The sequence below is a fragment of the Mastigoproctus giganteus genome, chromosome 14, assembly GCF_048544385.1.
Source record: "Mastigoproctus giganteus isolate SK-2022 chromosome 14, ASM4854438v1, whole genome shotgun sequence".
In the NCBI taxonomy this organism is placed as follows: Eukaryota; Metazoa; Arthropoda; class Arachnida; order Uropygi; family Thelyphonidae; genus Mastigoproctus; species Mastigoproctus giganteus.
In genome coordinates, this window is record NC_143588.1 from 87,778,463 (window position 1) to 87,805,827 (window position 27,365).

The 27,365-nt window shown below is 37.9% G+C and overlaps 1 protein-coding gene across 3 annotated transcripts in view; it reads right to left on the bottom strand.

The window, feature by feature from the left end:
• Window positions 1-27,365, bottom strand: part of LOC150075326 (lysine-specific histone demethylase 2-like) — a 362,688-nt gene that overhangs the window by 186,571 nt on the left and 148,752 nt on the right. For all 3 annotated transcript variants that reach the window (XM_090389224.1, XM_090389225.1, XM_090389223.1), the window contains exons 11-12: window positions 17,361-17,534; window positions 9,259-9,333 (exon numbers count right to left, since the gene is read on the bottom strand). In XM_090389224.1, coding sequence (XP_090245350.1) covers window positions 9,259-9,333; window positions 17,361-17,534 — 249 coding nt within the window. The remainder of the gene's footprint in view (window positions 1-9,258; window positions 9,334-17,360; window positions 17,535-27,365) is intronic.

The window sequence follows — 27,365 nt, forward strand, 5'->3', positions numbered from 1 at the left end:
TTATAATGGGGGATTTCAACTTCCCAGATATTGACTGGAACTTGTGGGTTGGGCACTCACACACTAGTCAGACATTTGTGCATTTATTGGATGATTGTTTTCTGCAGCAGCATGTTCGAGAGGCAACCAGAGAAAATAATACTCTTGATCTGGTTATCAGCAGTGATCATTCATGTATTAGGAATTTGCAGATAAAAGAACCACTAGGTGGCAGTGATCACAGTGTACTGACGTGGGATTTTACTTAGAGAATTAATTACCATCAGGGGTAAAGGAAAGGGTTTTTGCTTCCGTAAAGGCGAGTACAGTGGTCTCCGAAAGTTTTTAAATTCTGTACAGTGGAATCAACTGATGATGGTACCAACAGTAAATTCTAAGTGTGAAGCATTCAAGGAATTAATCGTGGATGCTACTAAAAGTTTCATACCTATTAAGAAATATTGTTCAAGGTTTAGGTCTAAATGGTTGTCAAATGAACTAATGAGACTCGTAACAGAGAAGAAAAATGCATGGGATGCATACAAATTAACACGTGACACAGAAGCCTATGATAGCTACAAGTTGATCTGTAACGAAGTTACAAAGGAGGTTAGGCAGGCGAAGGCAGATTACGAGAAATCTTGGCAAAAGATGCTAAGAAAAACAGCAAGGATTTCTTTACTTATATAAACTCTAAAAGGAAGGGGATAAATCAGATTGGTCCACTTGATATCGATGGTTTGATTATTGATGATCCTGCTCAGATAGCAAACAAAATGAATGAGTATTTTCATCTACATTCACACGTGAGGAATTATTAAGGTTTGAAAATGGCAGAAGGTTATCAAATTGTAGCAGGATACTTAATGATTTTGTAATAACTGAGAGCAAAGTGGAAGAGAAATTGTTGAAGTTAAACGTAAGAAAAGCACCTGGGGTGGATGGGATCTATCCAGTTATATTAAAGGAGGCGGCAAAGCAACTAAGCAAACCCTTAGCCATAATTATGAGAGCATGCTTGGACTCAGGGGAGGTTCCTACGGACTGGAGATGTGCAAATGTATCCCCAATTCACAAAGGGGGATCGAAGGGTGACATGAGTAATTACAGACCAGTTAATTTAACTTCTGTTCCGGGTAAAATAATGGAGTCACTGGTTAAAGATGCATTGCAGTATCATCTAGACAAGACTGCAGCAATAATTCAGACACAGCATGGGTTTGTTAAGGGAAAGTCTTGTCTGACAAATTTGATAGGATATTATGATGTGGTTACAATGGAACTGGATGCAAAAAATAATTTTGATATCATATATTTGGATTTCAGGAAAGCTTTTGACACTGTTGCGCATGGAAGACTATTGTACAAATTGGAGCAGAATGGTATTAAGGGTAAGTTGCTAGAATGGATAAAAGGATGGTTAAGTGCGAGAAGACAGAGGGTGGTAATCAATGGGTGCTGCTCTTCTTGGACTAATGTTATTAGTGGAGTCCCACAGGGTTCGGTGTTAGGTACACTGATTTGTATATTTATCAATGATATTGATGAAGGTATATCAGGCTTAATGTCGAAGTTTGCAGATGATACAATGATTGGCAGGGTTGTTAATGACAGTAATGGCAGTGTGCTACTGCAACAGGATCTAGATAATTTGGGCAGATGGGCTAAGAAGTGGCAACTGAAGTTTAACCTTGACAAATGCAAAGTACTGCATATGGGTAGAAGTAACCCCAGAGAAACGTACCAACTGTGTGGTACTACACTTAAGATGTTAGAAAATGAAAAAGACCTGGGAGTAATTGTGCAGTCAGATATGAAGTTCTCTGAGCAATGCAGACAGGCTGCCAGGGCAGGTCATGGGGTTTTGTCAATGATATATAGGAATTTTGCTAGCAGGGAAAAGGAGATGATTATCCCTCTGTATAAGGCAATGGTCAGGCCACGCCTTGAGTACTGCGTACAGGTCTGGAGGCCTCATTTTAGGAAGGATGTAGATTGACTTGAGCGTGTACAGAGAAGGGCAACAAGATTGGTGAGGGGAATGAAGGGATCCTCTTACCAAGAGAGGCTTCAGTTCTGCAAATTGCAGTGGCTGGAGACTAGGCACCTGCCCGGTGATCTGATTGAGGTATATAAGGCCTTGAATGGGTTGAGCACGCTGAATTCTGATGGGATCCTTGCACTTGTTCAGATTACGAACCTAAGGGGTCATAAATTCAAATTAAGAAAAGACAGATGTAGAATAGATGTGCGGAAATTTGCCTTTAGCCAGCGGGTGGTTAATTGCTGGAACAAACTTCCATCTGCCATTGTGGAAGTTGATAGGTTGAATAAATTTAAGGAGGAACTGGACAGGCATTTGGAGGGAATGGTGTGATTTTTTTTTTTTTTTTGGCTGATGCTGCATAAGCTCATACATTTGCTTTCTTGCATCACATGCCACTGCTACTACTACTACACCTCTATCAGATCACCTCGGCAGTACCTAGTTTCCAAACACTGTAATTGGCAAAACTTAAGCCTTTCTTCGTAAGAGCAGCCCTTTGTTCCATTCACTAATCTTGTTGCCCTTCTCGTTCCAGCAGATCTACATCCTTCTTGAAATGAGGCCTCCAGACCTGTATACAGTACTCAAGGTGTAGCCTGACCATTGCCTTACACAAGGGAATAATCACCTCCTTATCCCTGCTAGAAAAATTCCTCTATATCATTGACAAGACACCATGAGCTACTCTTGCAGCCCATCTGCACTGCTCAGAGAACTTCATATCTGCCTGCACAATTACCCCCAGGTCCATTTCATTCTCTACCACTGTCAGTGTAGTACCACAGAGTTGATACGTTGCTCTGGGTTGCTGTTCCCCATATGTAGTACTTTACATTTGTCAATGTTAAACTTCATTTGCCACCTCTCAGCCCATCTGCTCAACCTTTCCAGATCCTGTTGCAGCAGCACAGCGTCAGTAGTGTCCTTAACAACCCTGCCAAACTTTGTATCGTCTGTAAACTTGGACACTAAGCTTGATATACCATCATCAATATTATTTATAAATACAGAAAACAATAATGGACCGAACACTGAACCCTGAAGGACTCCACTAATAACATTAGTCCACAATAAGCAGTGTCCATTGTTTACCACTCTCTGTCTTCTCCCCCTCAACCACCACTTTATCCATAGCAGCAATTTGCCTATAATGCCACACTGCTCCAATTTGTGCAGCAGTCTTCCATGTGCAACAGTATCAAAAGCCTTTCTAAGATCCAAGTATATAATGTCAAAGTTATTCCCTGCATCCAGTTCTTTTGTGGCTGCATCATAGTATCCAATCAAATTGGTCAGGCAAGACTTTCCCTTAACAAAACCATGCTGGGTCTGAGCTATAATTGAAGTCTTGTCTAGATGATCCTGCAGCACTTGTTTAACCAGTGCCTCCATTATTTTTTTGGAACAGAAGTTAAACTCACAGGTCTATAATTACTTGTGTCAGCTTTTGATCCTCCTTTGTGAATTGGGCTCACATTTACACATTTCCAGTCTATGGGTACCTCCTCCGAGTCCAAGGAAGATCTCATAATTATGGCTAAGGGTTTGCTTACTTCCTTTGCTGTCTCCTTTAATATAACTGGATAGATCCCATCCGCCCCAGGTGCCTTTCTTGTGTTTATCTTCAACAATTTCTCCTCCACTTTACTCTCAGTTATTACAAGATTATCTAGCTTACTGCCAGAGTTGAATACACCTCTGGCATTCCCCTCCCTGAATAACTCCTCATGTGTGAATGTCGATGCAAAATACTCATTTAGTTTGTTAGCCACCTGAGCAGGATCGTCAACAGTTGAACCATTGATATCCAGTGGACCAATCTGATTCATCCCCTTCCTTCTAGGTTTACATAAGTAAAGAACTCTTTGCTGTTTTTCTTTGCATACATTGCCAAAGATTTCTCGTAATCTGCCTTCGCCTGCCTAACCTCCTTTGTAACTTGGTTACAGATCAACTTATATCTATCATGGGCATCTGTGTCACATGTTAATTTATATGAATCCCATGCATTTTTCTTGTCTGCCATATGTCTCATTAGTTCATGTGAGATCCATTAAGACCTAAACCTTGAACAATATTTATTAGTTGGTATGTAAAGTCTAGTGCTCCCAAGATAAGTTCTTTGAATGCTTCCCATTTTGAATTTGCTGTTGATAACATCATCAGTTGGTCCCACTGTATAGAATTTAAATACTGTCTCAGACCATCGTAGTCACCTTTACGAAAGCAAAAACCCTTCCCTTTACCCCTGATGGTAGTTACCTCTTTGAGTAAATCCCACTTCAGCACACTGTGATCACTGCCACCTAGTGGTTCCTTTATCTAAAGATTCTTAATGCATGAAGAATCGCTATTGATAATCAAATCAAGAGTATTCCTCCCTCTAGTTGCCTCCCGAATATGCTGATGTAGAAAACAATCATCCAATAAATCCACAAAAGCCTTGCTAATGTGTGAGTGACCAACTCACAAATTCTAGTCAATGTCTGGGAAATTAAAATCCCTCATTATAAGACTCTGATTTACTGGCCCACTCTATTTCCCTGTACAGTTTCTTATGATACTCATCAGAGTTATTAGGCATATAGCACACTCCTACTCTCAATTTTGATCTCCCAATGCGTATGTCACACCAAACTGACTCAACACTGCACTGTCCAGTGATGTCGACTGGCTTCACTTCCTTGGATTTGATGTATTTCTTAACTAATAGCATAACCCCTTCCTATCCTGGCTATCCTTTCTGTACATGTTGTACTCCCCAAATTCCAGTTCTGCATTCCTTACATCTGTGTGACACCATGTCTCTGATATCCCAACAATATCTGCTTTGATGCTTTGAGCAATACCTCAAATTCATCAAATTTATTTACTAAACACCTAGCATTGGTATACACGCAAGTATACATGCACCTGTTCCTATTCTTAGCTACCCTAACACAACCCACATGTTTACTTGTACCGCAATGACTCCCAGCAGTCTCTGAAATATCCTGCATCTTGTTTTCCAGGCTTCTGCTCTTTCCAATAGAAGCAGTGCAAGAATCACTTTCACCTCTGCCAGTAGCCACTGGCAGAGGTGAAAGTTATTTGTTATTTGGTTTTTTTTTTTAGGAGCATTAGCAACTAAGGCCATATTGCTCCGGGATGTGCGGTGGTCATTCCCTGACCTTTCCGCATCCTCCGTATTTGGTGGTGACGGGCTCGAACCCCGGTCTAATCAAGAAGCGTGTGCTACGCACCGCTGCTCCTTCCCACCTGGCTACGGAGGCGCCAGAGAGAGGTGAAAGTGATTCTGCCAGTGGCTACTGTTAATCTATTAGTCCTTGTATCCCCCCCCAAGCTAGCAGTTTTCCGACCCACCTAACACTGCCTCGATAGCATCAGCAAATATTCTTGCACCCTTTCTATTTAAGAGTATAACATCCCTGTAGAAGCAGTCTCTCCTGTTAACAAGTACAGACCAGGCTAAAAAAAATTCTACCCCTTGAGCCTTGCACAATCTTTCCAGGGCCGAATTGATCAACAAGGCTCTCACCTTATACTCCCCCCTATCGTGTCTGGGCAGAATTGGAGACACTTTCAAATTCAACCCTAATTCACGGCTTTTGTTCAACAGTGACCTGTACTTGTTAAGTAATTCTGCCGGCCTCCTACTCTTAATATCATTAGTGCCAACGTGTACAACTATATCACCTTTTGTGCCCTTAAAAGATTATATCTGCTCTACAACGTCATCAACCTTTGCCCCTGGCAGACATACCCTGGTCCTGTTCCACCTATCCTTTTTACAAAGCATGTTCCCCGTTTCCCCTGACAAAATAATTATAAATAATAATTATATTTTGTATTACATTATAATTATTTATAAATAAATAAATTTTTCAGTCTGATGTCTTTTTTTATTAAAACAAATCAATGAAATAAGATGAAAAATAATATAGAAATGAAGGTGCATTTAATTTTTCTATATGCATGTATTATGAATCCAAGGACGAATGTGACGATTTAGTAACATATGAAAAAAATTGTAAATCTGGCATTTTTTAAATATATTTTAATTTTTATAGGTTAATAACTATGGAAATAAATAATAAAAAAGGGATAAAATTTTTTTTTCTTAAAATAAAAATTCAGGCAATATAGGGTTAATTTAGGAAATATGCAATATACATATTGTTGTTATTAACTGTTATCATCAATGGAATTTTAAAAAAATATTAATATTCTGGACAAATTTTCTCTGAATGTTCTTTGCAAATGGGTATATGCAATTTCAACAATGGGAGGGAATTCAATTTATTCAGACAATGCTAGCCTGTTCCAGAAGAAGTCTACAGTGTAACCTCAACTTCCAATCAGTCCAGACTAAATCTGTTTTTTTTAGCCTATTTTTGCTGCGATTATTGTGCCTTGTAAAGCTCCAATACGAATTTTAAAAACCAGCCTCTAAATGGTTTAATACATAAAATAAGTATAGCCTTACTGATATACTGTAAGCCATAGCCCATAATGAAAAATGAGTAACTCTAAAGACAAGTTACTAAGTATGGGAACAGACGGAAGGCAGCACTTCTAAAGGAGAGCTGCTATTGAACATGTTATGAAAAAATGGGAGGCACTGTTCTGGGAACTATATGTCAGATTTACAAACATTACCAGAATAGGGTTAATGTACTATATGAGGGAAAGGCATGCCTGCTAAATCCAATAAACTCAAAAGGAATACCCATAGTCATTGAAGTTACTAGAAAATGTGCTATACTGTGAAGTAAAAAATATTAAATGCTTAATACTGCATTTTATGCACTTTCTAGTTGTGTGGAAGTTTCCCTCTGGTACCCTACACTCTGTCCTGGTCATCCTTCAAACCATTGTTACTTCATCAAAGAACTTCTAACTGCATAACCTTTTGCATGTTAGGATGATAACTAAATCATCAGCTGGATTAGAGTAGCTGTGTTAGAATGGAAATGCTAGACACTAAAGTTCCTTTCATGACTGCAGAGTTTTTTCATTGAGGGATGCAAGAGTGTTGCTGATCATCAGCAAAGCTCATTTTCACCTTGAAGGGAAGTCTTGTAGGTTTCAATCTGATAATACCAACCTCAGGTTTTAAGTGATTACAGACCCAATAACAGGTAATCTTCTGTATGAATTGTGCATTGGATGAACTATAACAAATGAAGTTTATGCATTATGCTCTTCTACACTTAAGGTTGCTGGGATTTCAGTTGATAGCTAACAATAGCATTAGTGCAAAGTAAGACTGATACTCTCTTTTTGCTGAATTTTTTTTTTTTCTAGGAGTGGAACTCATGCTTACAGGCAGTGAACACCACAAAAAGTTCAGTGTTATATACCTGGGACAAGCACAGTCCTGAGGTTTTTTTTTTGTTTATTATTATCTCACTATGACACTTTCTAAAAGGCTCAAAGATTCACCAAATGATCTTTTGTGATATCATTCCACTTGTGAAAATGCCACAACCAATCATTATTAGTACTACAAGTTTATGTTGGGGTGCTTTGAAAGTTTACTATCAGCTATCCATTGCTCAAAATGACATCCCATCACACCACTGAAATGATGTTGCACATACTAACTATTCAGTTAACAGCACTTTCAAGTCTTTTAATGTAACACCGATTCCTTAATTTTGATTTTGAAAGGAAATGACCAACAAAAGTAAATTTTACCTGCTGAGATTACTCTGTAAATAAAGAGAAATCTTTTGTGTTCCCTGGGCAAGAATGGTTACCAATATGAAGAGTTATGTGGCATTCTTCTTTCTTTTGTGTTATTGTTTACAATATTAAATTAAAATTTTAGATATCCTTTGAGTTCCCATAGAAGGGACTGAAGTCTCAACGTATTTTGGCTTTATTTGTAAAATTAATTTTTTTTTTTTACGAAAACCCCAAACACGAAAGGTATCAGAACCTATAGTACTTAGTACCATGCATGGGAAAGAAGATATTTGTTGACATTAGACTTGACCTTCTATAGACTGTAATTTTCAGGAAATACGGCATCAAGATTCGTCAAAATCCTGCATCCTTTTGACAGAAGACCAAAGAAGACATTGAATGGAGTGTGCTGGGAATGGTGGGAAGTGTTTACCAAGGAATTGGTAGTTTTCAAGATTTGACGAATCTTGAAAGCATCAAGATTCGTCAAAATCCTTCTACCATCCTTTTAATGGAAAACCACAGGAGGCATTGAATGGAGCATGTTAGGAATGGTGGGAGGTGTTTTACCAAGTTCATTAATACATGAGTTGGAAGAAAAATGGGATGCTAGCAGGTCAGCTTTATCCTTGTTGGCTGAAGTGACAATGGAACCATCTGGTTTAGACATACGTGGAAGAAGAGATGGGCAAAAGTTGCAGCTAATAGCTTTGGCAAAAGACCAAAATGCTCGTCTACCATTAGGGCAAGAAGCAAGTTTTCTACTCTTAGCCTGTTAAAACTCTAGTTTGGACTGATTAATAACTGCTTTACAATTGTGCGAGTTGTGGTGTAGGCAGAAAGTGAAACTGAAGAATTGGAAACTACCTTAACTGTCTTAAATTCTGAATAAATTTTCTGCTGTCATAGAATACAGTATGGCATTTCTGCCTCATATAGCTTATGTTCTGCACTGCAAATTGTTCTTGTCCAATGAACTTATTTCACAAATCATATTACTCATTAAGCAATCCACTGAATTTAGCTTAATGAGTAACATGATTTGTGAGATAAGTTCTTTTCACACCTACAACATAATAACCATCTATTTACTAAAATGAATTAAGGTAGGCTACCTTTTGGAGATCCTGCCCCTGGGCCAATACAAAGTGGGATGATTCATATTAGCAATAACCCCCCACCCACCCACACACACACACACACACACACACACTGTATTGTCCCAAGATGGGATCCAAGAGTTAATCCATAAATGTAGTCAACCCTAATTCATTAAAGGAAATTTATGACACCAGATATGGAGAAAACTTATAATCTCACAGATATTATTGTTTAACAAAATATGCCGAAACAAAAACACATAGTAAAAAAGTATATTATTCATAAATTTTTCAGTCACAGAAGAAGTTAATTTTGTCATCCAAATTTCAATTGTCAATCCACTAGTACATAAAACAGCAATTACTTTTTTATTAATATGGTTTTTGATATTTACTACAAATATTAATTTAAGAAGTAGCAAGTTTCCTCACAACAGTTACCTTAATTCCTAAATTTTTCAAGTGTCTTGCTGCTGCAAGTCCTGCCATTCCAGCTCCAACCACAATTATACTGTCCTTAAAGTAAAAAACAAAAATGTCCCAAAATTAAATTAAAAAAACATACACGGTATTGGAAATACAGGATAATAGTCTTAACCACTGATATTTATATATTCTTTGCATACTTTGCTAAGGAACATATTTTTAATCACAAAAGTAGCTAATATTAAGGCAATAAGAGATGATCTTAATTGTAAAAAAAAAATGGAACAATATAAAGTAATGAGCCAAAACATTACAACTACCCATCTCCACTAGTGGACACATTCTCCAAAGCTGTTGTTTGGTTTTTAGGAGCATTAGCAACTAAGGCCATATTGCTCCGGGAATATGTGGTGGTCATTCTCTGACCTTTCCGCATCCTCCGTATTTGGTGGTGACGGGCTCGAACCCCGGTCTAATCAAGAAGCGTGTGCTACGCACTTCTGCTCCTGCCCACCTGGCTTCGGAGGCGCCTTTCTTTCTCCAAAGCACCTAGATGTGACATCACTGACCTGAGCAGCATATATAGGTACTGGGTAATGCCTGTCAGTCTGTCCATACGAAGCTTGTGCAATGGGGAAAGGGAAGGACCTGATGAAGTTTGAACAGAAAATGATTTGTGGCACTAGGAAGGCAGGGTCAGCACCTCAGCAACCATAGGCATTGTCAGCTGTTTGAGGGCTGCTGCTGTAGTGAAGGCATAGCAGGAATGGGCTGAAGAGAGACACCACTGGTTGACTGCCAAACAGCATGTGCTGTCCAGGACAACAGACCACTCACAATCCCTCAATTAATGGCAGCCTACAACCAGAGCATACAGAGACATGTTTCTGAACAGACTAGGCAGCAGTTGCTCTGCAGAATAGGCAGCCTGTTAATGTGCCAATGTTGACTGACCATCATAGATAACTCTGCTGCAGTAGGCATGGGAGAAGTGTTACTGGACATTGGAAGACTGGAAAAAAGTCACCTGGTCTCTGATGTCCCAATTCCATCATGCCAATAGATGGGTGCATATTCAATGGCAAGCAGGGGGAACAGCTGCAACCAGACTGAAGAATTGGATGAAAACAGGCCAGTGCTATCATGGTTTGGGGATGTTTTCATGTATATCACTGGGTCCCCTCATTCCAACTAAATGCACCGTCACTGCCAGATCTTACCTTGGCATTGTTTAGGACCAAGTTTTGCCCTACATGGTGACTGTGTTTCCAGATGGCACTGGACTCTTTCAACAAGACAATGCTCTGTGTCATGATCCCTGAGGATCATATCCAAGCGTTTTGTATGCCCCCTGGTGGACAGGGGGCATACAAAAATTCCCTGTGGTGGAATGCAGCATTCACCAGTCCGTGCCAGTGCCTCACTCCATTACTGAACTCTGGAACATTTTCTGTCCAGCTGGTCAGGGTACCTGAGGACACCTTCTGCAGTCTAGTAAAGTCAATGCCATGCCAGGTGTTGTGCAAACGATTATCACAGAGAAAGGTGACCCAACACGCTATTAGGTAGGTTGTCATAATGTTTTGCTTCATGACTGTATTATTATTGTCCCAACTGATAGCAATCTAACAAATAACACCAAAAAAGATATATGATTTTTATATATAAAAAAAGATGGAATGTTTATCTCTTTATGATACATTCAATTGTGCAAACCATACAGGACTGTTTCAATGATACCCTAATCGCATGGCATGTAAAACATCAACCATATTAATGATGTAGAGCAGTGGTTCCCTTTAAAAATCAAAAAAAATTTGTGGGCATTCATATATACAAAGGGCACTAGGAAAGTTTTGCCATATGACGCAACAATGAATCACAGGAAGCTGCTTGTTGCTGCATGTTGAGACATGTTCATACGTGCATAGTAGCCGCCGCGCCAAGTCGATGGGCTCAGTTATTCATTAGTAGTGAGAGTGTAAAGTGCTTGCGATGGCATCGTGGTCACGAAATGAGATAAGGACAGTTTTGCGGTATAATTTTGTGCGTGGTGTAACCATAGACCAGTGCTTAGAAGAAATGACTCTTGCACTAGATGATGATTGTCCACATCGTACAACGATATTCAGGTGGTATAGAGAATTCCAAAGGGGAAATTTCACTCTGGAGGATTCTGAGAGGCCGGGAAGGCCACGAACGTCAGTTACGGAGGAAAACGTTACTGCTGTGAGGAAAATGCTTGACGAAAACAGGCAAGTGACCTACCAACAGATAGAGGATACTTTGGGCCTAAATGCACCAGCAATTCGTTCGATTCTGCAAGATCATTTGCACGTGAAGAAACTTTGTTCTCTCTGGGTGCCGCATCAACTGACTGAAGAGCAGATGACACGACGTGTGACTTGGTGCCGGGAGATGTTAAAAAAGTTTGATAAGGGACAATCTCGGTATGTGAACAACATCGTGACAGGTGACGAGACTTGGCTGTACTATTACGATCTGCCGACCAAGGCTCAAAACAAAGTTTGGGTCTTTGATGATGACGACACACCCGTAATTGTCAGAAAATCCCGATCTGTAAAGAAGAAAATGATAGCTGTATTTTTCAAATCGAGTGGAATTGTGGAACGTGTCGTTTTGGACATGCAGAAGACAGTCACAGCTAAGTGGTATACTGAACAATGCCTGCCTAAAGTCATTGGATCTATGAAGAACCTGCGGCCAAAGTCAAGAATGGACACCTGGTACCGCAATCACGAAAATGCTCCAGCTCACCGCGCCAAAGCCTGCACCGAATATTTGACCACGACAGGACTGAAACTTCTCGAGCACCCTCCCTACAGTCCAGACCTTGCTCCCTGCGACTTTGCACTGTTCCCGCATGTGAAAATGAAGCTAAAAGGGAGGCGGTTTTCCAGTGATGAGGACCTTCTACGGGCTTGGGACAACGAGTGTGCTTTACTCCCTAGTGAAACTTGGCAGAACTGGTTTAAAGATTGGTTTCGGAGGATGGAGAGGTGTATTGAATGTAGAGGAAATTACTTTGAAAAAATTAAATAAACAAAGCTGTATTGCAAAACTTTTCTAGTACCCTTTGTATATTTCTCTCTCTCTCTCTCTCTCTCTCTCTCTCTCTTTCTCTCTCTCTCTCTGTGTGTGTGTGTGTGTGTGTGTGAACACAGTTTTCTGAAAAGAAAATTCAAAGTTTTATGTTTAAAACAACTCAACTTTATGACCAGTTTTGGAGGATCCATTTTTGTGGACCCTCGAACTGGTATATGGACCAACAGGGAACTGCAGATCCCCAGTTTGGGAAACGTTGATGTAAAGGATATTACAGTAGCCAGAGAGTTTGAATGCAGCAAAGTAGTTGGGTGCCTTATTGCAGAACTTGTATTAGATCTCATAGATTTCAGATTTCAAAAGGCAAAAAAGTAAATGCAAAAGCTAAATCTTGAAGCAGGTATTTTGATAAAAAAAAAAAAAAAAAAAAAAAAAGGAAAACTGTCACTAGAGCAGCAGTCTAATCATTCCAGAAATTCAGGAGCATACCGGAGGGAATGTTAGTGTGATTACCATTTGCAGGGTATTAAACTGGGATGGTTTTCAATGGACTAGCTGTGGTTCATGAACACGTGATCACAAAAGTCAACTCTTATGATGATTACAGTGGTTGTTCTCACAGAAACTGGATATTGCAGTAGTGGAAGTATGTTGTATGAAGGAAGCAATGGAAGTCTTGGAATGGAATGGTATATGCCATTTCAATCTGATGGAAGAATCTGAATCTGGTGACAGCTGGGAGAGCTGTAATATGTTTTATCAAAAGAGATACATGTAATTAAGCAATACAAATGAATATAGTATATTTTTGGCTAATTTAAGAATTTTAATTTATGGATTTTTGACTAAATTAAGTTTACTGAACCTTAAAGTGTAAATATGTGGAAATCTGTGGAATGTGTGGGAGAGCTTCACATAAGAAAATGATCAATTATGCTTTAAATCAAATAGAAACTTGTAAAAAAAATAATGAAAATTTGTATATCTTTTATTTACAATGAATAAATTTATAATTTTATTTAAAATAACAAAAGATTATGTTGAGGTAGGGTAACAATACAATCACTATACTTATTTAGGTTAAATAAGCTTGATGAAGTCAGGAATTGATTTTTATTAGAAATATGTGTTGATTATACACTGAATGATCACTGAATTATGACCACCCCTATGAAAACTGAATGTGACCCGTTGACCACGTGAGGTACGAGAGTGCGGAATTAGTCAACCTATGTAGCATAGATAAGGTGTCAGTGATTCAGTAGGTAGTAAAATTCTGAGCATGATGGGTAAAAGGAAGGATTTATCGGACTTTGATAAAGGACAGATTGTGGGTGCTTGACGAGCTGGTGCCTCAATTTCCCAAATGGCTGAACTGGTGGGGTGTTCGAGAGCCACCGTATTTAAAGTGTACCAGGATGGCGTCAAAATGGTCAAACAATGACCCGACAGCAAAACCGCAAAGGTCGGCGAAAGGTTGATGTTAGAGGTGAGCACCGAGTCCGACGACTTGTACAGGAAAACAGGCACAGCACCATTGAAGAGTTGACTACCCAATACAACATGGACCAACTAGGAACAACATCTGGCATGACCAGATATTGTTCCTGGCATGCTTGCATGTATGGGCTATACCAGCAGATGACCAATATGGCGTCCTCTTCTAACCAAGGTTCATCGGTGTAAAAAACTTGCCTGGTACAAAGAGCATGCAAATTGGACGTTAGAAGACTGGAAGAAAGTGTGCTGGTCGGATGAGTCACGTTACTCCACACCACGGATGGTCGTGTACGGATTTGGCATCAACAACATGAGACTCTTCATCCATCATGCATGGTATCAAAAGTGCAGGCCGGTGGAGGTGGTTGTATGGTGTGGAGTATGTTTCACTGGCAGAAACTTGGACCCCTGGTGCATGTGGAATAACGTATCAGTGGTCTCCGCTATTGTCAAATGCTTGCTGACTGTGTACACCCTACTATGTTACACTTTTTCCTGAATGGCAATGGTGTCTTCCAAGATGATGTGCCGAGCCATCGAGCACTTGTTGTGCAGGAATGGTTTGAAGAATACAGTTCTGACTTCCAGCATATCGATTGGCCTCTGAACCCCTCCCCCCCCCACTGATATCAATCCCACAGAGCACTTGTGAGACACTATGGAAAGGCATATCAGGCAATTGGATACACCAATCACCTCCATACCTGCATTGATAGCCACATTACACCCAGTTCGGTTGGCCATACCTCCCGAATGCTTCTGACATCTTGTTGAATAAATGCCACGTTGAATAGCTGCTGTACTGAGGCAAAAGGAGGACCTATGAAGTATTAGATAGGTGGTCATGATTCAGTGATCACTCAGTGTATATTGTTATTTGAAGATATGACAAATAGTTAGAAATTGGTAAGATAATGCTCAAAATATTCTATAAGTGGTAGCTACTCATTATACTTATATATAAATACATGTAGAATACATTTTTATTCTAAAAATAAAGGTTTTTACTGAAGCAGAGATTGTTAACTAATAATTTTTGTGTGTGACTATCCTACTGGTAAATTTGTATAGCATGCAGAATGAAGTGAATACAAGGCTTGACAATTAACTCAGTTTTTGGAGTCAATTTAAAGAAATCACCTTGAGCAGCTATATGCTTGTGAGGTCACTTGTAGACCTGCTGGAAATATTTTAAAAAGCATTTGAACTGACTGCCACCAATTTCTTTGATGTCCTCTACATTTTAAAATTGTCAGCCTTTCAGTGTAGATTTGATTTTGAAGAACTAGCCTGAGGAAATAAATGAAAGAAATAAGAGGGTGTTAGCTCCACAATTCCATACTTTGCCAAAAACTTCTAGATTATCAGTTCAGAATGTGGCCTAATGCTGTCAATAGGAACCAGTTGCCTTTTTCTCAAAACTGAAGCCATTAATTCAATTATTGGTCTCAAGTAATTCATTAATTCAATAAATTCTTTCAAACAAATGACCAAAACTTGTACAGGGTATTCTTTATTCACTTCCTTATTTTGTGGAAAATTCCTTATAAATGATTTCCTTCCTATAGAAGAAATTGGTCATTGTTAATTTAGTTTTTGATTTTTAAAAACTAAATTTTGTGTCCCTTGGAAAGCATGTTGATTGCTATTCCATGCTTTGTCTTTTTGCTTATGGACCATATTATGGAAAGGCATATCAGAGGCATATCATATAAGCTCAAAATCCATTATGATCAAATTGTGGAAGGAGAGATCATTGATAGCTCAGTGAGCTTCTTGCATGCTTCAAGTCAGAGCAGTTTTTGTTCATCAGTGTGTGTATGTAGAAAGAACCTAACACAGATCTTTTTTTCCTCCCCTGATATCTCTAGTTAAAATTGCTTCTCTGTAATGTGAAATTGTCCTTCTATCATTCTAAAAGCCTTCCAATGATCAGATGCAAACAGTATGCAACACTTGCCATCTTATAAAAATCAAGCAAAGCAATATAAAAAAAAAAAAAAAGCATCTCAAAATCTTGTAAAACAGTGAAAAAATGCAAGATAGAGCATTGTTATCATATATTTGTTTTATCAATTCAGGTTTCAGTTGTACTTTTCCAACTTCAAACAAAACTTTATGTTTGCTTTTCTTCCATCACTTAACACAATGCCAGTACCTTAACCAACGCAAAAACTCTAACACAATAAGCAAATTAAGATACAAAATGACTGCAGAGGAAAGGAATCATGGCGTATTGTGCTATGATTCTATGAGCTTTGACATGGTACAAGGGACCCAGTCCTGGAATGTAACTGCCAAATTTTGTACATCTAGATAATTAGTGAACGGACTTTTAATAAGCCTGTTCACTAATTATCTAAATGCACAAATTCATGACAACACCTGATCTACAATGAGTTAACTGATTGGCTGCAAATTGTGACATCTAAAAATCAAAGTTCAGGACTAGTTTGGGGAGGGATGGATTTCATTATATGTATGGTTTATGAAACTTAACTTATGCAAAACAATGTCATTTAAAACATCTGTACAGAGAGCAAATTTCAAAATGAGACCATTAGGTTCAGCCAACACACCTTATATTTTACATACATTGACTGAATCTAAAACATTTATATCATAGTATAATTTTCTACAGCTAATAATTCTTTATTTGGACAGTATACTTTTGACATTTTGCCACTTTTAAGGTAATGACAATAATCATTTAATTTTAAATAAACAATCATTCCTTCCAGGTTTTTTTTTCGTATAAAATGCAATGCAAAATAAGCAGCAATTGTCAAAATGCACATAACCAGAACAAGAATTTAAGTTAATCCCTTGTAATTTAATTGGTACTTCAGTTAAACACGATCAAAATACATACAGATATACACAATTTCTCTTTTATTTCTCCAAGGTTAATATTTCTTTAGTGTAAAATTTTTTTAATTCCATTATAAAGATCAAAAAAGTATCATTACCAGAAAATTCATGTAACTGACTGGTGTAATATTTCTTGGTAAAAAGAACTATTTCAGTTGTTTTGTTAAATATAAGTGATATCCTGAACAATCAACTCATTCTCTAAATTTGAGTCATCTCAGAGCAGGCATCATCTGAAAATTTATCACTGTCCAAATTAAAGTATGATTGTCATCATCAGATAGAAAAAAAAGTTGTTTAGTTAATTTTTTCTAAGTTTTTAAAGTCTTTTTTCAATTTATTTATTTTTAAATTTTTTGATATCTGAATTTTCACCTCTTTAATGCTTGAGGGATCATCTGCCACAGATTCAGTAATTAAAAATAGAAAAATTAAGTAACACATTCAAAAATGATACATTTGTGTAATATTCAAGCAGACAACAATCTACTATGAATGCTGATTAAAAACCATCATAAAAAGAATCAGTAGTACAGAGAGTATACAAAAGTATCTTGTCCATGAATGGCAAAAAGCATATATTATTATGCTGTCCTCCATCTTTGATGTTAACCTTTATAGAACATGCAATACTCCTACTAAAATCAAAATTCACAGCCAAAACCAAGTATATAACTTACCTGACAGTTTCTTGAAAAAAAGCGAAAATTTGAAGGTGGTGCTATATATCCAAAATTAATTATTCCTTTTTGAGTGAAAAATTGAATAATTCGTTCTGCTTCATAGATGCAGCGTAACCGAACCAAACCACGGCATATAAGGTGGTGATTAACTTTTTTTACAGTTAGCCATTCCTGTTTAAATTAACATAACTTTTAATATATATACATTAGATAGTAACTATTTAAATAACAATATTAACAGAGAAACAAGGTTAAAAAAATTGACTTTACATTTAATAAACAGGAACAATAAATTTTAATATTTCACAAAATAAATTTAAGATATTTATGGTGAAAATGTAACTGTGTTTGAATTCCTTTCCATCCTCATAGCTGCTATATAGGGTGTCCACAAACTTTCTTTACAAAACTAAAATATTACATGTACAGGGTACATGATACACTTGAAACCACTTCTTCAAGTTATCTTCAAGTTTTTATTTGCCAACTGGAAAATGTGTGCTGTAGCAAACTGCAGCATAATTACGGCAGTGCATATGTTGATTCAACAAGCTACCACTGCTATTATGCTAAATTTCTAACACAATTTAAAAAGAAGCCACTGAATAGATCTATGGTTCTGCAATAGTGTTAAAAATTCATAAAGGATGCCTGTTTTTGCAATCACTCTGGCTGAGGTGGTGGCCAAAGAAAAGTCAGTGAGAGTGCAGTGGAGCTGGTTCAAGGAAGTTTTACACAAAGTCCAGAGAAATCCACATGAGGTACCAGTTGTGAGCTTAACATGTTAAGGTCAACAGTGTGTAATTTGTTACACTGCCATCTGTGGATGAGTTAAATTTACCAGTGCACTCATCTTTAATGATGAGTGTACTTGTAACACTAGAGGGGGAAGTAAAAAGCAAAATATGAGAATATAGGGCACAGAAAAGCTTCAGGAAATTTTGGAATATCAGCACAACAGTCTGAAGCTAACAGTATTTTGAGCGATGAGTTGTCACAAAGTGTGCGGGGCTTAGAGGAGAACAGGCATTCTGTGTGTTATCAGACACTCAGTCTAAAACACTGATGGACCAAATATCTTTCTATTTCAGAAGATTTAGGAGAAGTCTGGTTCGCCGGCCTCCCTAAAATCCAATCATGCACACCTCGACGGTAAGCCCTGTTACATCACCAAGGTGGCAACGAATGATGAGCATATAGAGTGGTTCTCTTCAAGACAGCTGGTCAGCATGAAGAGGAAAAAACCAAACCCTCCAGCACATGACAGCACAACGAAATAAATGGCCCACTGTCCCCAGTGTCTTTCACTACCAATCTTACAGCAGCAAGGGGATCAGAGTGGAAGCAGAGGGTAAGTAAAGATTTTGACTAAAGATGAATATGGCTAAAACAAAAGTAATAATGAACAAGTATGCCACAGAAAGGGATATAATGATTGAAGGAGCAGTAATTGAAAAGGTGGAGTTATATACTTATCTGAGACAATTCATTAGCTGTAATAATGATAAATGGCTGGAAGTCAAGAGAAGAATAAATTTTGGATGGACAGCATTCGGGAAATATAGTCACATACTGAGGAGCAATATCCCAATTTGTCTGAAACGTAAAAAAATGAACCAATGTATACTTCCCACCACGACTTATGGAAGTGAAACTTGGGCACTCACCAAAAGAATAGAAGAGAAGCTGAGAAGCGAAGAATGGAACAAATTATATTGGGAATCACTGTTAGATAAGAAGAGAAATACATGGATTAGGCAGTAAACTCAAGTAAAGGACATTCTTATCAAAACTAAAGAACTCAAATGGTCTTGGGCAGGATACATAGTGCGAAGACAAGATGACAGATGGACTAAGAAAATAACTGAATGGTACCCACCCAAGAGGAGCTAGAAGAAACCTGGAAGGCAATGACGGAGATGGACAGATGAAATTCATGTGTTTGTGGGTAGCAAATTGATGGCTATTGCACAAAAACAGAAGGAACTGGAAAGTTGCTAGAGGGGCCTTCATCCTGCAGTAGATTGAAAATGGCTGATGATGATGTGCAGACCTTTCTTCTTTAGAGAAGCTACTGTCGAAAACATGTATCTATATGCCCCACCTGTAAGGTAGCAATGATGGAGACGATTTTCCAACAAGATGGAGCATTGCCACATTACAACAAAGGAAGTGGATTGAAGGAGGATGACAGATTTTTGATTTGACTCTTTAGATTTTACACTCTCAGGGATTTGAGAAAGACCAGATGTATGTTCCACTTATGCCAGGAACCATTATGGAACTTAAATAATACATTTGTGAAGCAATTGTGAAGTTCACAATGGCATGTTGTGTTGAATATGGGAGGAACTGAATTGTAGTTGAAGCATCTGCAAAGTAACTAAAGGGGATAAACATTGAACATTTCTAATTAAAACTTGAAGGTATACTCTTTCAGCTGAAGTGACTTCTATTCACACAATAACATTTTAGTTTTGTAAAGGTTTTGTGGACACCCTGTATATTGCATCCTACAATGAGTAAAATTTACGGTATGCATAACTGCATTATATAACAGTGAGAATCTCCTATTATTATTTTTTTTTGACTCTATCAGTACTCAAATGAAAGCAAATATAATACTTAATAATAATCCTCCTCCTCTACCAGTACTGATCACACAAACATACTGTACATTTATAACTGGGCAACTTAATTGGTGTCCTTGTTAGATCCAAATCTATTATGCATGCACTAGATATGATTTATTTTAGGGATATTGGCATTAAGATAAGCATGTGCTATAATTAGACTGTATTTTATTGATACTGTGATGCTGTCCTGCTTGTGAAACAATGTATTAAAAATAGGCTTAGAATACACACACACACATATATATATATATATATATATATATGTGTGTGTGTGTGTGTGTGTATTCTATATATGTAACCTGCCAACTAAGAGGAATTTTTGATAGTTGGAATGCTCTGAAACTGCAATCCAGCTTTATCATATGGTCTTTCCAGACCTTTTTCTGAAGATAGACTATGCAATCTTTGTGAACAGTTCGACTTTAGAATAAACAACACATTTTTCCAACACAAGGATATCCATAAATATGCTTGGTAACAGGAGACAAGACAAATTAGATCAATTATAGATTACATTATTTCAAAACATTCAGGGACATATGTATTGAAAGATGAAGAAGTTTATAGAGGAGCTGAATGTGGATCTGACCATTTTCTTGTTAAAACAACACTGAGGTGGAACTGGATTCAGAAAATATGTGTGGACAACCAACAATGCAGGGAAGGAGAAATGCTACAAGTGGATCAATTTAACATTGACCTACTCCAGGACGACAGCATTAGAAACAACTTCACCCAAAGACTGGATGCTGCTATTAACATAGAGATAAAAGGTAATACTGAAGAAATCTAGGAATATTTAAAAAATACTGTTAAAAAAATAGCTCAGGAAATCCTAGGCAAAAAGAAGAGCCAAGGACCAAAAAAGAAAGACCTGGATTACAGAGAAAGTAAGAGCTGCTGTAGAGGAAAAGAAACTTGCATATCAGAAATGGCTGGGTGATAGGAATGATGCATATAGGAACATTTATGTTGAAAAAAAGAAAATAGCCAATCGGTTGGTAGTAGAAGCGAAAAATGAAGAATGGGAAAGGAAATGCGCAACTATTAATAGCAAATTGGGCTTCAAGCAATCAGTGGAATCGTGGAAGGTCCTTAAAGACTTGAGAAAACAGAATAAACACAATGCTGGTTTGCAATTAATACCTTTGAAAGACTGTATGGAGTACTACGAAGGACTTTTAAAAGAAGACCAAGAAGAGTTCAAGACGATGGAGGATTTTGGTGTAGAAGACTCGGGCTTAAAAGTTTCTGTTAGGGAAGTGGAACTCCTGCTAAAGGAAGGAAGGAATGGCAAATTACCTGGACCTGGAGGAGTTTACATGGAACTTCTGAAATATGGAAGAAGAGGAGTAGCTGTTCTGATACAAAAACTGTTAAATAGTATACTGAGAGGAGAAGAAATACCGAAAGAAATGATAACAGGATATATTACATCAATTTATAAGAAGGGCGATCGGAAAAGCTGTTCAAATTACAGAGGAATATGCGTCCTGAACCCGCTGTTAAAGATCCTTTGAAAATGGATCAGCACCCATTTAGAAGCCCGAATCGAGGTATCAGAAGAACAAAGTGGTTTTTCAGCTGGGAGGTCATGTATAGATCATATCTCAACAGTACGACAGATCCTTGAAAAATGCCAATCAAAAGGGAAAAAAAATCTTTATGATTTTTATTGACCTTGAAAAGGCATATGACAGTGTTCCAAGAAAACTCTTATGGGAAGCACTAAAAGAGGCAAATATTGATGGACAACTGATTAACATTATTAAGGCAATTTACAGGAATAATAGATGCAGAATTAAAGTGGAATCATCTTTGTCACCTGAATTCCACACTTCTAAAGCTTATTACAAGGTTGTTGCATATCACCAACACTTTTCAAAATTTATATCGACATCTGCCTAAGATCCTGGTCAAAAAAATGTAATAAAATGGGATTGCCGATTAATAAGAACACCTATACAGCAGGCCCCCGTTATAACGTGGTTCGCTATACGCTGATTCGCTATAACGCTGTTATTATATTATAACCCGTGTCTGACTATAACGCTGTCACAGATCACTATAACGCTCTTTTACAGATTACATTTTTGACATATTTAACGAAATCGTTTCATTTGATGGAGTCGATAGCTTGAAAATGAATAGCAAAACAGCATTAAAACGTTTCCCACGCCGACTTGAGAAATTTTCCCACGCTCAGTGAAATTTTCTCGCACGCTAATTTAATTTCAGTACAGTGGCTTGTTACGTAGTTCCTAGATCAACATTTTAAAAAATGACGAAGTATATTGCTTGTAATATTTGCGTTATATGCATTTATCCAAAGTCTAGTCATCACTCAGTACCGTATTAGACAACGTGCGAAACGGACAGTTTACTCGAACATTGTATCATAATTAATGCAACCAACGCAGTTACATTTTCGAAGAATGAAAAATCAACAACGTCTGAGCACAGTACGAAGACTATAAATGTAAGAAAAAGGCTGAATTTGAAAATTAGATTATTATTATTATTATTATTATTAATGGCCATATGGTACAAGGAAGCCTGAGGCTTATGCTGCACCAGCCAAAAAAAAAATTCCCAAGTTACCCCCTGAGAGAGAGAGAGAGAGAGAAGTAGAAAGGAATCACCAAGAAAGAGAAGAATGATGATATCCAGCTCAGGACCCTGGGTTTGCCAAGCCCATACTCACTAGGTGTGAGCCCCCGGGGTTAAAACCGACAGGAATGAAAAAGCAGCAACGTCTGGGCGCAGTACGAAAACTATAAATGTAAGAAAAAGACTAAATTTGAAAATTAAATTAAACATTTTGAAGCGAATTGATTCCGGTCAACGACAAGCGGATGTGTGCCATAATTTAGGACTTCCAACTTTAACTGTAAGAACAATTATAAAAAAATAAAGAATTAATTTTTGCAGCGGGAAAGGTAGCTGTTCCACTGCAAGCAACTAGGACTAGGCCGGCTATTAGGATTGAAATGGAAAGACTTTAATTTTATTGAAGATAATGTCCAATGCAGAATTCAGTTAAGTTAAATATTGAGAGAGAGAGAGAGAGACAGATCGAGATCGATCTGAAGAAAACTCGCCTAAAAAAAAATGTGGAACCATTTAAAACTGATAAGGGCTGGTAGAATAGATTTAGAATGCAGATCAAGGAGCCGAAACTTTCAAAAAAGAACTTGTTAAAATTATTGAAGAGGGGTATTATGTGTTATACTTCTCAACAAGTTTTTAACATAGATGAAGCAGGACTTTTGTGGAAACGAATGCCTAAAAGAAGTTTCATATTGAAAGAAGAAAAAACATGCCAAGTTTCAAAGCGGCGAAGGATCAGTTGACGTTATTGTTGGGTGGTAACGCTGCGGGCCATTTAAAATTAATACCCCTTTTAGTTTATTTGGAAGAGAGCCAAAGTTCAACTCAAAATCCACACATTTTTCATGATTAAATTCATCCATTAAATTAAATCAATTAAATTCATGATTTTAATTGGAATTTTAAGTTTACTTTTGATACGCAAGTAGTTACCACATAATTATACGTATGTAATGCAGAATATTTTATATGTGCAAATATTTGAATATTAAATATTTTGACCGACATTTGTGCATCTTTTCATTACCGTTTATTATTGATTAGGAAATATCCTATGGCACCGACCGCAGCTCACAAATACATATGTTACCTTATGGGAAAGCGGCGCTCGCTTAGCGCGGATTCACTTAGCGCTCTGTTTTTCCGGAACGAATGATCAGCGTTAAGCGGGGGTCACCTGTATTCACAATTTACTTTTTGCAGATGATCAGGTGGTGATAGCACAAGACTTAGAAGCTGCAAAGTATACATGTCGTCAATTGTTTGAGGAATATAAACAATGGGGTCTAAAAATCAATTTTAGCAAGACTGAAATGTTGTCTTCAGGGCCAGGACACGTTCTAAATATTGCAGGTTTTAAAATCAAACAAGTCGATAAATTCAAATATTTGGGATCAGTCTTACAAAGTGATGAATCATCCCAAGCAGAGATCAATAAGAGTATTACAGACGACAGAAAGGCTAATCGGCATGTTAAACTCTGTTCTGTGGAGCAAAAATATCCTAAATAAAACAAAGAAACTTATATTTCAAACGATTGTACAAAGTCTTCTATTGTATGGAACGGAAACCAGGACATTGAATAGGTGAGGGGGAAAACAAATTGCTCTCCACAGAAATGGATTTTTAGAGACACTCAGCAGGAACTTCTAGAAGAGACAGAAAACAGAATGAAGAAATAAGGGAAAAAACGGAAGTGAAAAAGACTATTATTGACACCATCAAAGAAAAGCGTCGAACATGGTATGGACATGTAAAACGGATGCAAAAAAACAGATATCCAAAGGCTATCCTGGAATGGATACCTCCTGGAAGAAGGAGAAGAGGAAGACCTAGGAGGACATGGATGGATGGAGTACGGGAGTGCATGACAGCCCGAAGCTTAACCGACCAAGACACCTTGAACCGCACTTTATGGCGGGAAAAAATTCCTAACAAGAAATAACTTGTAGGCTGAGGAAACCCATTGTAAATGGAAACACTCCTCTTGAAGAAGAATAATTTTATGGTAGTTATACAAATTAATTCTTTTCCATATTGCTTCTATTGACTGATTTCCTATAATATTAATAATACTCTTATAATCCTTGTCATACAATAATTTAACTTGAATTTTGTTTCTTTATTTTTGTTTTCTTTTAATCTAAATGTTCCACTAACTAATGATCACTTCAAAAATCTGTCAGCATTGTTTTTATATCCTTTATATTTTAGCATTAGCATTAGTTGAGACATATTGTGCAAGAAAGCAAGCTTATACAGCATCAGCCAAAAAAAAAAAAAAAGAAAGAAAGAAAAACCAACCCATTTCACCCATCCGGTTACTCCAAATGTTTGTCTAGTCCAGCCTTAAATTTATTTAGGCTATCAACTTCCACGACAACAGATGGAAATTTGTTCCAGCAATCTTCTGCATATCTATTCTACCAACTTCCACGACAACAGATGGAAATTTGTTCCAGCAATCTTCTGCATATCTATTCTACAACTGTCTTTCCTCAATTTTAATCTATGTCCCCTCAGGTCCTTAGTCTGCACAAGCAGAAGTATCCCATCAGCATTGAGCCTGCTCAAACCATTCAAGGCATTATACACCTTGATCAGATCACCTCGCAGGTGCCTAGACTCCAGCTGCTGCAACTTGCAGAGCTTAAGCTTTCTTCACAAGCATACCATTTTGTTCCTCTCACCAATCTTGTTGCCCTTCTCTGTCCTCGTTCTAACAACTCTATGTGCTACCTAATATGTGGCCTCCAGACCTGTATACAGTACTCAAGGTGTGGCCTGACCATTGCCTTATACAAAGGGATAATCACCTCCTTGTCTCTGCTAGCAAAATTCCTATATATAATTCACAAAACTCCATGACCTGCTCTGGCAGCCCATCTGCACCGCTCAGAGAACTTCATATCTGATTGTACAATTACCCCCAGGTCTTTTTCATTCTGAACCTCCCTGAGTGTAGTACCACACAGTTGGTACGTTTCTCTTGGGTTACTGCTACCCATATGCAGTACTTTGCATTGCATTTGTCAATATTAAACTTCAGTTGCCACTTCTCAGCCAATCTACCTAACTTTTCTAGATCCTGTTGCAGTAGCATACTGTCTTTACTGTAATTAACAACCCTGCCAACCTTTGTATCATCTGCAAACTTGGACATTAAGCCTAATATGCCTTTACTGATATCACTGATAAATACCGAAAACTTTTTTTTTTTTTGGTAGTTGTTGGCACATCGGCTTCTGCGGCCATAAGCACCTCCCAAGGTTTTTGCAGTACTTTGATCCAAGCCCGAGGCGGGATTCGAACCCGCGACCTTTGGGTTGCCAGGCAGGCACTTTACCCACCTGGCTAGCCCGGTCGGCTAAATACCGAAAACAACAATGGGCCCAGCACCAAACCCTGGGGGACTCTCCACTAATAACATTAGTCCATGTAGAGCAGTGTCCATTTATTACCACTCTCTGCTGTCTCCCACTCAACCATCCCTTTATCCATTGCAGTAACTTGCCCTTAATGCTGTAACACTAATTTGCACAGCAGTCGTCCATGTTTCAAAAGATTTCCTGAAATCCAAGTATGATATCAAAATTATTTTTTGCATCCAGGATTCCACATTGTAGTATCCAATCAAATTGGTCAGACAAGACTTCACCTTAACAAACCCATGCTGTGTCTGAGCTATTATTGCTGTCTTGTCTACGTGATCCTTTTTCGCCTCTTTAACCAGTGACTATATTATTTTCCCCGTAACAGAAGTTAAACCAAAAGGTCTATAATTATTTCTGTCACCCTTTGAACCCCCCTTTGTGAATTGGGGATATATTTGCACATCAGTTCATGGGGATCTACCCTGACTCGAAGGATGTTCTCATAATTATGGCTAAGGGTTTGCTTACTTCACTTGCTGCTTCCTTGGATAGATTCCATGGATAACTGGATAGATTCCATCTGCCCCAGGTGCCTTTTTTATGTTTAACTTCAACAGTTTCTCCTCCACTTTGCTCTCAGTTATTACAAAATCACTTATCTCCCTGTTAGAGTTTAATGAATTTCTGGCATTCCCCTCCTTGAATAATTCCTCATGTGTGAATGTAGATGCAAAATACTTATTCAGTTTATCAGGTGCTTGAGCAGGATCCTCAATAGCCGAATCATCTATGTTAAGTGGTTCAATCTGATTCATCCCTTTCCTTCTAGAGTTTACATAAGTGAAGAACTGCTGTTTTTCTTTGCATCCTTTGCCAAAGATTTATCTCGTAATCTGCTTTCGCCTGTCTAACCTCCTTTGTGACTTGATTACAGACTAGCTTATATCTGCCATAGGCTTCTGTGTTGCCTGATAATTTATATGCATTCCATGTATGTTTCTTCTCTGCCATAAGCCTCATTAATTCATCAGACATCCATTTAGACCCGAAGCCTGAACAGTATTTCTTAGTTGGTACGAAAAGCCTAGTAGCCTCCAAGGTTAAGTCCCCGAAGGCTTCCCACTTAGAATTCACCGTTGGTAACATCATAGTTGATCCCACTGTACAGAATTTAAAAACTGTCTGAGACCATTGTAGTCACCTTTACGAAAACAAAATCCCTTCCCTTTACCCTCGATGGTAGTTACATCTTTAAGTAAATACCACATCAGTACACTGTGATCACTGTTACCTAGTGGTTCCTTTATTTGCAATTTCTTAATGCATGAATAATCACTGCTGATAATCAGATCAAGGTTATTACTTCCTCTGGTTGCCCCTTG